Source organism: Fulmarus glacialis, unplaced genomic scaffold, assembly GCF_000690835.1.
Source record: "Fulmarus glacialis isolate BGI_N327 unplaced genomic scaffold, ASM69083v1 scaffold14874, whole genome shotgun sequence".
Classification (NCBI taxonomy): domain Eukaryota; kingdom Metazoa; phylum Chordata; class Aves; order Procellariiformes; family Procellariidae; genus Fulmarus; species Fulmarus glacialis.
In genome coordinates this window covers 10102-22758 of record NW_009206306.1, presented here as the reverse complement: position 1 = coordinate 22758, position 12657 = coordinate 10102, and the positions used below count along the sequence as shown (strand labels likewise).

At 39.0% G+C, this 12657-nt stretch overlaps 1 protein-coding gene across 1 annotated transcript in view; it reads left to right on the top strand.

Annotated features, from left to right (window-relative positions):
• LOC104075263 (myosin light chain kinase, smooth muscle) overlaps nucleotides 1-10242 on the top strand; it is a 95555-nt gene extending 85313 nt beyond the window's left edge. The window contains exons 16-17 of the mRNA XM_009575705.1: nucleotides 7027-7143; nucleotides 10142-10242. Coding sequence (XP_009574000.1) covers nucleotides 7027-7143; nucleotides 10142-10236 — 212 coding nt within the window. The 3' untranslated portion in view covers nucleotides 10237-10242. The remainder of the gene's footprint in view (nucleotides 1-7026; nucleotides 7144-10141) is intronic.
• The last annotated feature ends 2415 nt before the right edge of the window (nucleotides 10243-12657 follow it).

The window sequence follows — 12657 nt, the reverse complement described above, 5'->3', positions numbered from 1 at the left end:
TCAGGAACATGCCCACCTGATAAAACAAGTAGCACATATGGCCAGGAAGGGCAGACTTAAAAGTATACTAGTGTGTAACAAGTTCACAGGATAGGCAAACTAACTAGTCCCTTTATGTAGTCACTTACTGAAAGTAACTTTCCTTGGCATATTTGCCCTAGCTGATAGTAAGGCCCTTTACCTGTTAGAAACAACTTTATTCACACATCTCCCCTGTGTCTGAAGAGGCTGACACTACATTGCCTGTCCAAGGCAGTTTAGCCATTAGCGTGCAAGAGAAGGGGGATGTTAGCCCCACTTCTGTACCATCAGAGAAGCCCAAATTCAAGCATTAGGATCAGAATAATCACTAATTGGTAAGGTCGTTGGCAAAGGAAAAACTAAATTCCGCTCCAAAAAACACCTTCGTCTTCAGGCATATTCATGCAGTATTTGTGCTGTATTCTAGGACTTAATCTAGGCCTTGCAATGTATTCTATTATTCCAGGATTAAGTTTACATTAGCAATTGGAAGTCAGAATCTAGGCAGCATTATACTGAATGTCACAATCATAACATATCTAAGATCAATCTCATTCCTTCCATTTTACATTTCAACTATTAATACTGTTTTGTTTCCCTTTGAAATCATGAACATAGTACTTGTTTCTCCATTTCTTTTAACAATTCCCCAAATAGTATTCTGTCAGTTGATTGGCATGAGTGATTTGTTGCTTAAAGTATCATTTTTATGACAAAGTGAGCTCTTACACCATTTTTCTTTTACAAACATGTCTGACCTGGTAGGAGTTTATTAATGGTTTGATTTTATATTTTTCTTCTTTTAAACACTTGTCAGAGTGCAGTTATCTACATTCCTGGGATAGATATTAATGTGTTTTTTGCCTATTTGCCAAAATAAATGGTAACTGTAACAAACACACAAAAAAGGGTCCTGATAAATTAAAGCATTATGCATTTTTCTGGGCAGGTAGATGGTGTATGGTTAAAAGGCAGCTGATTTTAATATGAGAGAGTTCTTTGTTTGAAGTTACGGGGGGCCTTTTGTTTGAAAAAAAGTTTTTAAGAAGGCTCTAGCAGACATTACAGTGGAGTTGGACATATAAGGACTGAGTAGAACAAGCTTCCTCACACGGTGAACTTTTTAGAGCAGGAACCATTTTGTTTTACATTTGTATAGTACTTGGCACAGCAGTGTCCTGCTATGTGACTCACTCTTGGGTAGAAAATCTTTGCATGGTTACAAAAGTTGTTCTAGAAGACGACAGTGAAAGGGGTTTGGAAGTTGGTATCCTTACTAGACTGGAGAATTGAGGTGCACAGTGAATATAAGTCAAAACTAGCAAACTTGCCATTTTTAAAATCAGCTTGTTCTGCTTTTTTTGGCTAGAGTTAGTACCATGTGACTATATAGACTGAAGAGGAACTACTTAATATAGGCTCAGGTAGCAGTGATGGTGTAGCTCAGAAAATGCCCAGAGGTTGTATTGCTTTGTGTAAGAGCATTTTTTTCTTCCTATGTCTTGGCAGCATAAAGAGTTGGTAATCTTGTTAGCAATAATGCCTTAACAACTTTCTTGTGACTTAACATAACTCCTAAATCTTCCTATCAGTTGTGCAAGTCTGTGGCTGTCAGTCTAACTAGGATCTGCCGTGACTTTTTTGATTTCTTTTTAATTAACTTTGAGCAAGAGTTTGGTGTGTAATTAACACAACTCTGTGTACCGCTGAAAGTAGCTGGATTCTGCAGCTTAAAAAAAGTTTTTTCTGAAAGTTTAAGGCTAGGGACATCATCTGAGCATCAGTTCTGACACAACTCCATGCTTGTCACATGCCACAAAATTTCCCTCTGTACTGCCATTTTTGTTTGAATCTTCCTTCTTCCAGAAATGCATGTAGAGTGGGTTTAAATATAGCAAAAGAGAGACATTTGCTATAATCACTGGTAATTTATTGCAATGTCTAATTATTCTTAGAAGTGTTTTGTTTTTAAATCAAGAAATAAAGCAATGTCTTATTTCTAATTTGAATGTATCTGGTTTCTTCTTCCATACACTTGTTTCCTTTCTCTGCTAACCTAAAGAGCCCATTTGTACTTGATAGAATGGCTTTGACTTTGTAATCAAGATACCTCTCTCTCTCTCTCTTTTTCAAAAGTTGACAAGTCACACTCTTACTAACTTTCTCTCCATAATGCACTTTATCCAGCCCTTGGAGGCTTGGGGTTGTTTTGTTTTGTTTTGCTTTTCTTTTTAATACCTCCTCTTCAGTTGCTGTTTGTTGGTTTATTATCCTATTTAGAAAATAGGCAGCAGAATTGTATGTCGGTATCAGCATCAGTGAGATGGAGGTCACCTTCCTATTGCTGTGCCTACTGGAGGTCATTGGTCTTTCTGCCTCACAACAGTGGAGCTCATGTTTGTTACTTCTGTATTAAATCTTTAAACCTTCTGAAAATAGAGCAACCCTTGCTGTCCATGGATGCTTGTCATTTCACTGTCTTAAGCCCCATTTTCTTTGAGTGAATAGGACTTAGCTTAACAAGTAAATGAGATTGTTTATGAGGACTGCCCTGTTTTCTCTCTCTTGTATTTTCCCTTTCCAACATTCTTTCTACCATCTGTAAGTTTATCAACATTAATTTATGAATACTTCTACATCACAGATTAAAATATTGAATAACTTTGAACCTAGTCTGATCACAGAGGAAATCCACTGGAAACATACCAAGTGATGATTTCCTATTCTCAGCTTCTTCATGAGATCTTTATTTTGGCAGCTCTAACTCTTCCTAACCTGAATGTCAATAATATAGTAATATAACATTAATTACAAGCAGAATAATCTGAGATAACACAAATACTTCAGTAAAGACTAACAAAATTACCTTTACACAGATGCATTTGCCAGTTAAATGTGTAATTTCATGAATAAGGAAAAGTAGGTTTCTTACATTGTTTTCCTTAAAACTCTATCAATTAGCAATAATTAAATTTGACGTTTTTCTTCTCTGAAACTCATGTGAGTTTTTTCACTACTTTGCCTGTTGTCATTGTAACTGTAGTCAATATTTTCCAGGGCAACCCATTTGCCATTTTTAAACATGACTGTAACACTAGCACATATTTGCACTTTCCCAGACAATTTGTGATTTATTAGAAAATTAACACCAGTGGACCAATGAGTTCCTTAACGTATTTGTTATGGCTCCTAGGCACAATTTCTCATGGCCTAGTATTTATTAATATTGCCTAAATTCTCCATAGTACTTCTTTATCCCATGGGATACAAATGAGAAAGACATAAACTTCAGTCTGCATCACGGATAGGAGTCAGGAGGTTGGCCAGTTAGATGCCAGTGCGGGGAATTAGACACGGGAGCTGTTTTTTGTTGGTTTGTTTATTTGTTTTATATCTGAAGTTGACTTTCTGCAGAGTTTCATGGAAAGAATGCAGAAGCCTAGAGATATTTTAAACTGGCTTGCACTATTTTTGATTAAGTCAGAAAATCCTTTAATAGCTAAAAGTGCAAGCGAAAGGCTTTGTGTATCTAAACCAGAGCCTCCAGTAAACTGTCAGCTTCTGTGGCTGTTAAGGTCTTTTCTAGAGCTGCACCAGTTCCGATGTCTAAGTGGAAGATCCCAGTATTCATGTTTACTCCAATCCTGGCCTTTGGGACAGTGTTTTAAAGACTGTCCGTAGGCTGGTTCCTAAAAAAAAAGCAGAAGGATGAGGGACAAAATTGATAGCAAATTGTTTTAGTTGCCTGGGATTTGTAAAGTGCCAGGATTCAGAATACCCTACTGGAGTAACCAGTCTGGGCTTTCTTGCAGTTATGAGAAAATAAGCTTGTTTCAGGTCATGAAGGGTTTTTGCAGAGGAAATACCAAATACTTCATTGAAAGACATTTGGCCTTCTAGCCCCGGGAACTGACTGTAGCTCTAGATCACAGAACATAGGCCTATTGGGGAGTTTCCTGTCCTTATGAAATCTCATCAAGTTTTGCCTGTTTGGGGTTTTTTTTTCTGGTTTTCTACGAAAATGAGACAGACATCTGCTCTCTCAGCCTCCCCTTACACTCCTGAGCCAGCCTGGCTAATACTTTTTTGAACCATTGGCCAATTTCACACTAAGTCCTAGTAGTCTACAGTTTCATGAAAACTAGTGGCTAAATAAAGGAGAATAACCCAAATTATCTCATTTCCCCTTCACTCCTCCACTGAGGGCAGAATACCACCATTGCACCTGATGGTAGCAACAAGCCCAGCAATCCCCATGTGCTTTGCATGTGCTGTTCCAGTGTAGTTGCTGGGGAGTATGGAGAAGTGGAGGGAAATAGGATACAGATTATTGCTGCAGTGGGGTGGAAGTCAGGAGAAAAAGGATGCAGCCCTTGAAAAAACAGATTTCCTTCATCCTCCTTGTCACAAAATAACTTCATTAAAATTCAACACACACAAATATTCTTTTGGAATTTTTTCATGAGGACTCTGCTTCCAGTGGGATAAGCAAAATGCAGCTTCAATGAGACCCCTGCCATGCAACCTGGCCAGGGCTAAATTCTAAAAGCAAAACTAACAGAGCACTGAATGCACATAGCAAGTTGAGGATCGTCATGAGAAAACCCTAAGATTTGCTTCTAGATTTTAGTATAAGTGTGGGGAATGACTTATTGTTAGGGTGGGATGTTTCTGTTTGTATATGCTGCATAAGGAAGTGTTTCTCGTAAGGTGTTAACTTCTATTGCTGCAGTACGCTGTATAGACAACACTGCAACAGTATGAGTGGTGAGGAATGACCCTATGTCACATTAGTCTTCAATGAGCTGATTAGCATGCAGGTGAGGAAGGGCTTTTGAGCAGATAGAAAACTCCAGCAAAAACTAAAGTAAATGCTTCTTTGTTCCAGTCCCTTAACGATCCAGTTATCCTTACAAGCCAGACTACTTCCCTGCAGTAAGGTGGCCAGAGATCTCCTTCATATCTATGTCTTTGTTCCATAGTTTATGTTCTTTTGCAATAGCATTTTTAGGTTCTAATGTGTGATCTTTTCTAATCATGTCATATAGATTTATACAAATTCTTAGACTCGAAGTTATCTTTGGCTTGCTCTCCAGTTGTCTCTTTAAACAGCAGAGACATGTGAATTTATATTTGCTAGATGCCTGCAAGAATACTTTTCTAGTGTCCCTTCTCCATTTGGAATGGAACTGCAGCTCGTGACATTTTTGGCTCAGCCTGACTCATGGAGATGAGTTGCCTCAGGGAAGGCACGTGGCTTTTCTTTTCACCCTGTGGTTGGCTGAGCACAGCACGTGTGAGTGAGGGGTCAGTTCTCTTCTGACATAGTTTTCACATTGTTTCTCAGGGGGAAAATTGTCATTATTTAGAGCTTCTTGATTTTGTGGAGGATGAAGAGGTGGGAAAAATTCATTTTCTTCTAACCCTTGTGTGTGTCTGGCAAACCAAATTTGTTGGGAACCATTTGAATGTTTTTTATAAGATTTGTCTTGAATAATAACATCCAGTTTTACAACAAGGGAAAATCTGAATGCCAAAAGTATAATTGCCATGTCAGAACTGAGGTCTAGTCTCCAAGGGGAGCCAGTAAACTCTCGAAGTTCTTCTGATAGAGGGGTGTTCTTTTCAAGGACCTTTTGAGGTCCTTTTCAAGGACCAGTGTCACCTGTGCCTGTGCCATGTCCCACATCACAAGGGATATATTTAATGGGGAGCCTGGGATAAGCCACTCTGGAAGGCAGAAGGCAGCCTCCAGTTAACATGGAGAGAAAGGTGGCAAATAGCAAGAGATGCTGGGAAATTTCCTTATGTCTCAGGACATGGGAAATGTCTAGAAAAGATCATCTATCCAATCTTGCCATTAATTAGGAGACACTGTGAGAACGGTAAATGGAGGAGGGGGGGAAGGTATTACTGCAGCTGAAATAAGTGGAGGGTGGAGGCATTCTGGACAAGCTAACAGCAATGGGTGGAAGTGCACAATGTCCCAGGCTGTGTTTAGGGGACAGGGCAGGCTTTCCAGTGAGGAAGGAGAAAGTAAGCCCACACTTCACCCTCACTTAATGAGGCATATTTGGAAGGGGAAAGTCTGGAGTGTTTTAATTGGGATTCTCCCTGGGGAGCAAAGTACTTCGTTGTTCCAAGCAATGCAAGTGAGCGTAAGCGATTAGGTAAACAACAGTTCTCCTTCCTCATCCCCCAACTACTGGGAACAGCTTCTGTTTTGGTTCACAGAGTTTTATTTTTTAAGAGGAAATGTATTTCCCTTGGGTCATACCAATCTTCCCTTGGTAACTATAGAGCTTATGTCGCATCCTGTTTCTGCAAACCCAGTGAAGTCAAATTTTGCTTTTTTGTCTGAAAAGAAATGGATTTGTTGCAGTGACTAATTTGATTGCCACTGATATATTGGACTTTCTAACAGATATTTTACAATTCCAGACACTTGTTCTCTGAGTAATTAAAGCAAAAAGAAAATGGCTCTCAGTGTCATTTTTAGACTTGGGCACTAAGCTTAAGTTCTACTTTCACACGTGGATACTCATGGGAGTGCTAGAGATAAGGCTGAATCAAAATATTGCAGATGGTCACTTGACAGAAACCCTCTTATTTACAGTCCTACACTACTAGCACTTTTGGAAAAAGATCATCGGAGTGAGGACTTCTTATCCCTGCTATAAGACAAAGAACAGCAGCAGCAATTCTGCTCTGGGTCTTCTCTACCCTCATCCATTAACCACTTTAGGGCTGCAGGGACAGCTTTGAGTACCCTGAGGGAACAGCAATAAGATTCAATTTATCTATCTATGTGTTTTTATTTTATTTAGCATTAATAAGGTTCCAATTCTAATGTTGAATTTTTGAGGACAAAATATCTTTTTCTAGCAGTGAAAATCATCTGTAGTAAGGGATTGGATGATTTGATGCATTCTGTTCCTTAATAGCACTAAGGTTTTTGTGAACTGCAGCATAACATCCATTTGATGTCTCTTTCCTTTGTATTAGGGACACTGTGTTCACTTGCCATTGAGAAGGCCATGCCTGAAGATGGGGGCGAATACAAATGCATAGCTGAAAATGCAGCAGGAAAAGTTGAATGTGCTTGCAAAGTGCTGGTAGAAGGTAAGTACTTTGCTGGATATGGGAAAACCCTTCCTTACAACTTCGTCCTTCCACCCTTTATTTCCCAATACCAGCCTTTATGAACCACATACACAAAAAAGAACTCTGCCCCCTTCCCTCCTGCACTTTTCGGTCAATGTGTAATTCAATGTCTACCATAAAGGAGCATGAGCAGAGCCAAGGGCTCTGGCTGCTTTGTGGAATAATCTATGTTTTCCTGCTGCCTACTGTATTTCTACAAGGATTTTAGAGCAGTAAGTTGAACCTATGAAGATTTGCTTCTGAGCTGTGTGCATTCTTTAAGAGCACGTAAGAATTCGGTGTGTGAGACTGGGCACCAGTCTGCCTCAGGACTATGTATGGCACATTTCTCAGTCTAGAACTTTTCAATTCTTTGCATTCAATGACATTTGGTCATTTGTTTTTTTCTAGTGGAAGTGAGTAAAAATAAACAAATTAGCAGCTCAACCACCCTTGTATACCATAGTCTTAGAATATGGACAATTTGCTGACTGAGGTACCTGTTTTCAGCCTCAGTCATGCTGATGACACTCTACTCTTGCCAAGCAGTCTTGGCCTTGGGCAAATATTTTGTCATGAGGTTGAGAGCACAGACTTTTAAAACTGCCATGGACCTTAAGTTACTTAAGAGACTTTATGTGCTTCTTATCAGCTCACCTTCTGGTGAACTCATCCTTGAATACTCTGACACTTTCCATTGTAACTAAAAAGAACACAAAACTAAACAAGCCCAATAACATCGATCTTGGGTACTAAGCCTTCACAACTGTGTTGCAGATGTGGTATTTAGGGCAGGAGGTCTAGAAAAGAAAACTTTTTTTTTTTTCCCCTAATGTAGCATGACACAAGGTAAGAACATGATCCTGTAACTCCTTCCGTAAAGGTCAGTCTTCACGTAGCTGGAAAAGGAATTAATTATACATATAATTACAATTAATTACATTGGTTCCTGTAATGGCACCTTCCATGATACTATGATCTCAATATAGTCTGGCTTAGATAGTTGATAAGATATTGTTTATATTTCTGTAATTTAAAGTAATACATTTTACTAGAACTGAAGTTCAAAGACGACTATCAAGAAGACGCTTTAAGCAAAATCTAGTACCCTGTAACACCTTAACTACCACAGATGCAGAGGGTTAAAGGATCAGATCATCAAGTGCTTAGCACACAGTATTTCTCCAGAGCTGCCCTAGCATCTTTTAAATGTCTCAGTCACCTATGTGTTTTTTCCTTTGACTTTGTCTTCTGATCTCCTTCAAGTAGTTGCTTTTCTTCCTGAAGCCTCCCTTAGCGTATTTCCCACTTCCAGTTTCCTGCTGGGCAATGCATGTTCTAGGAGGCTGGAGGTAGACTTTGGCTCGCAAAGTCTTGATCATGGGAGGCTGTCAGCTCTTGACATATTCATTGCATGATGACGTGAATTGCGTTACATCAGCTATCTGGCTCACCCTGGTAGTGGCACCCGTGGTGTTAGGAGCTATCTGCTCACGTATAATTGGACCAGAATGACCACATTCCTTACCTTGATACTGGCTGCCTCATCTGTCTTTTCCATTCCCTACTGGCATGCTGCTTTGTATGGCTGAGAAGAGGTTTTTAGGAATGGCACTACAGCAAACTCCAGCTATTTAGGAGAGACGCCATTTGATATCCCATGTCTGTGACTGGCAGAGGGCATGACTGTTATTTTTAAATTAGAATTGTGATCTAAAATAACAATTAAAATTGCTCCCTTCTACTCAGTCTGTTGTCAGCATCCCAGATGCTGATTTTTAGACTCAACAAGTAATCATAAATATCACTATATTCCTTTTGGCTGCATGGACTCAAATCAGATTGGAGGAGTGTTTTACTTCAGTTGTCAAATTAGCTCAGGGACAAATCTGTAGAATCTGAGTGTCTGAACTCAGATCTAGTACAGCCTTCTGCTCTGAATTGTTTGCTAGGAGATTCTGTCTTTCCCTGTTAACTTTTTAGGAAACTTAGAGAGACGAACTTTCATGCTCTGGCACCTAGACGTAGGTGACTGAAATAGGTAGTTCCGAAACATTTATGTTACCTTTTCTCTGGTAATTAAATTTCAAACAGCTATCTCATGCACAAATCCTCTGAAAGATGAATATTTGAAAGCTATAAATTGATACAGCTATTGCTGAAATCATAATCCAGATTTGGGATCTTTCTTCCAAACAGAAACGTCAGGATCAAACAATCTAACACGTAGAGCTCGTTAGGATTTGCATTATATGACATGCTCGACCTGGGATAACCTTGCTGAAAAAAGGTTGCACCTTCTAGTTGTATGTGTTTATGACATATGGGATACACATGGAAGAGAGCTTGTATTGACTCCCAGCTGTCGGTGGAGCCTGCAGTGCTGAGTAGTTGCTGGAATGAGCTGTGCAATCTTGACAATAATGAAATCCATCAAACTTGAGTCCTGTGGCCATTTTTCTTTAGGAATGAACCAATGCGTAATAATATCTTCTTGGAAAGATTTAAACATACAGAGAAAATGCTACTTTTCAAAATGTGTTCATCTATATAGATCACATAGACAATGGAATAGAAGAATGACATGACAAGAGATTCTTTTGGATGAAATGATGCTTCAAATATGCCTTTGTTTCCCTCTTCCATGCACTGCCTAAAGCAGCTTTGTGCACATTGTACTTTCTTCTATTCAGTTAAAATAGACCTATCAGCTTAGATGGTGCCTCTGGTAGAGTTGCTTTCTCAGGTTCTCAGTGCAGCTGCTTTCATAGAGGGCTTCTCCCTCTCTGCTCCCTCTTCCTTTTAGAATGTGACGTTCTCCAGCAAGTCTGTGCAGAAAATCTTTCTTAAAAACCAAAAGGACAGCAATTTGTTCTAACTTTGCAGAAAGATCCAAACCAAACTGATGTTAATAGGCAGCTTTTTCATTATTGATTTTTAAATAGGATTTGTATTTTATAATTTGTTTTGATTGCAGATGCCTCATCCACAAAGACCTCAAAGCCTACTGAGAAGAAGACCAAGAAACCTAAGACCACACTTCCCCCTGTGCTGCCAACAGAGAGTAAGTGACAGTGATTTTTATTACCTCCTTTTCACTGGAAACAAAAGAATGCTTTGGGATTCTGTGGTCATTCCCTTCTGTTTGCAGGCATAATATCAGAAGCTTGTGCTGTTTCTTTAACCCTTGCACATAGGTCATGTGAAATGAGTTTGCCTTGTGGGGATTAGAAGTAAGTGCTGAAACTGTGAGTTCAGACCTAGCCCACTCTATTGTCAGTTTTCCATAATGGTGCAATAAACTTATGACACAGATTTATTTTTGGCTGCCTCCCAAAGAGCACAGAAGTTCTCGAGTAGTTTGCTTCAAGTCGTGTTCTGTCCTGTGTAGACAATACACTGTCTTACCATTGGTAGGCAAGGTATCTGAAATGTCCTGTAGCATAATCTGTCCTTTTTTCCATGACCATGGGGAGTGGTTTGGTGAATTTTACATTCCTTGTTTTAAGCCTAAATGCCTTACTTGCTTTTAATGCTTTCTGAAATAACAAATCAGCTATAAATTCCCATTGTTGTTACTCTGCATACATGCATTTGATTAAGAGGAAACTTTAAATGGTAAATGCAGCACAATAATGTCAGTTTAGAAATTCCTAATACCACTGCTACTCTTGAAATTAAGTGTCCATCGGATACAAATATCTCTTAAATCAAACACTGGTCTTTGAAAGTTGTCTATCTAAGATGTCCACCATGTGAGTTCCTAAAAAAGATGTAAAGACACGGTTCTAATGGAAACATGAAATATTTTATTCAGCTCACTCTCTCTCAAAAAAAAGAAATAAACTATAATCTGATTTTTCAGCAGGACTCAGTGCAGTTTTGTACTGATTGATGACCACAGGTAATAACTGTGCTTCTGGAATTGTTGACTTACACAGAGCTATGCCCTGGGCTACAGCTCTTTCTGAGTTGCTGGCTGAGCACTGTAACTTTCCCTCCAGCCAATCATTTGGGGGTGTGGGAAGGGTCACACCGATATGCTCCACCTCTGCACCTGAGCTTCAAGACTCAGTGCAGTTTTGTACTGATTGATGACCACAGGTAATAACTGTGCTTCTGGAATTGTTGACTTACACAGAGCTATGCCCTGGGCTACAGCTCTTTCTGAGTTGCTGGCTGAGCACTGTAACTTTCCCTCCAGCCAATCATTTGGGGGTGTGGGAAGGGTCACACCGATATGCTCCACCTCTGCACCTGAGCTTCAAATGCTGTAAATAATAGCAATTAAGAACAATCATTTTGTTCTTGAACATCAATAGAAAAGAAAGTTCTAAAGCCATTTAAAGCTTCACGGGATAGTGTTTTGAAGAGTGTTTTCTATGCACACAAATGCATACATTTCCTCTGATACTCCCAGCAGTGTTATCAATTGCAGCTTTTCCAGGAGAAAGTGTGAGTTGGGAACTAAGTCTGAATATGCGGATATATGACCTGATCCACATTCTGCTGAAATCACTGCTTGTCTGGCTGTTGATTTTAGCGGAAATTGGATATAGGTAGCAAACCAGAAGCTAGCAACTCTGGCTTCAGAAATTATTGGGAAAAGAAGGTTGAAATAATGGTGAATGATTTTCTTAAGGTTGCTCCATGGCATATTATATCAGTGTTTAATGTTCTTGAACTTCTCATAAGCTCTTTTTTCAACACACCTTTAAAACGTCTTTCCTGTTGCACTGAAAACATCAAGGTAACCAGAGAGAATGTTAGGAAGCTGGGCTTTGGAAGAGCTTTTGGAAAACTTTGGTAAAATACATATTTAATTTTAAAAGGATTTGGCTGCAGAGATTCCCAGGTGGTTTTTAACATCTCAACCTCACTCTCTGAGGACTGTGGGTATTTGTCTGTCTGAAATGAGGGTTATATTTGTATGTTTGTCAGAGGCAAAATATACAAAACTGATCCAGTAGACTTCACAGTTTCAATTTAAACTGAAATCCCTTTCAGATGTAGAGATTTTAAAGTTCCTTACCTGAAAGATAATGGGCTTAACAAGTCAGATATTTGTGCATCTTTACTGTATTTCTCTCGAAAAGAAGGTTAATAAAGAATGACTGTGAAGTAGGATGTCCCAATCTAATAAGGAGATAAATTTTTACTCTCATCTCTTCTAGTCTTTGTTGCCACATCAACTCACCAACAGTCCTAATGGCAAGTAGAGTGTAAGGAATGATATTGAAAAAATAGAGAACAAAAATTCCTAATAATCCCACTGAATAAATTCTGAATTTTGAATAGTGAATTCAGTCACAACGGTATATACTGTATGGGGTACAGAAGCTATATACTCTCTGTCATTTTTAGAAATACTTCTCAGGGGAAAAAAAATCTGTATTTTTTATTTTCTGTAAGAAAGCGCAAGTCAAATTTCATGGTTAGCAGCTATGTCAACCTTTTCTTCCTTCAGATAAATTATAAGTGAACCTTGGTTTT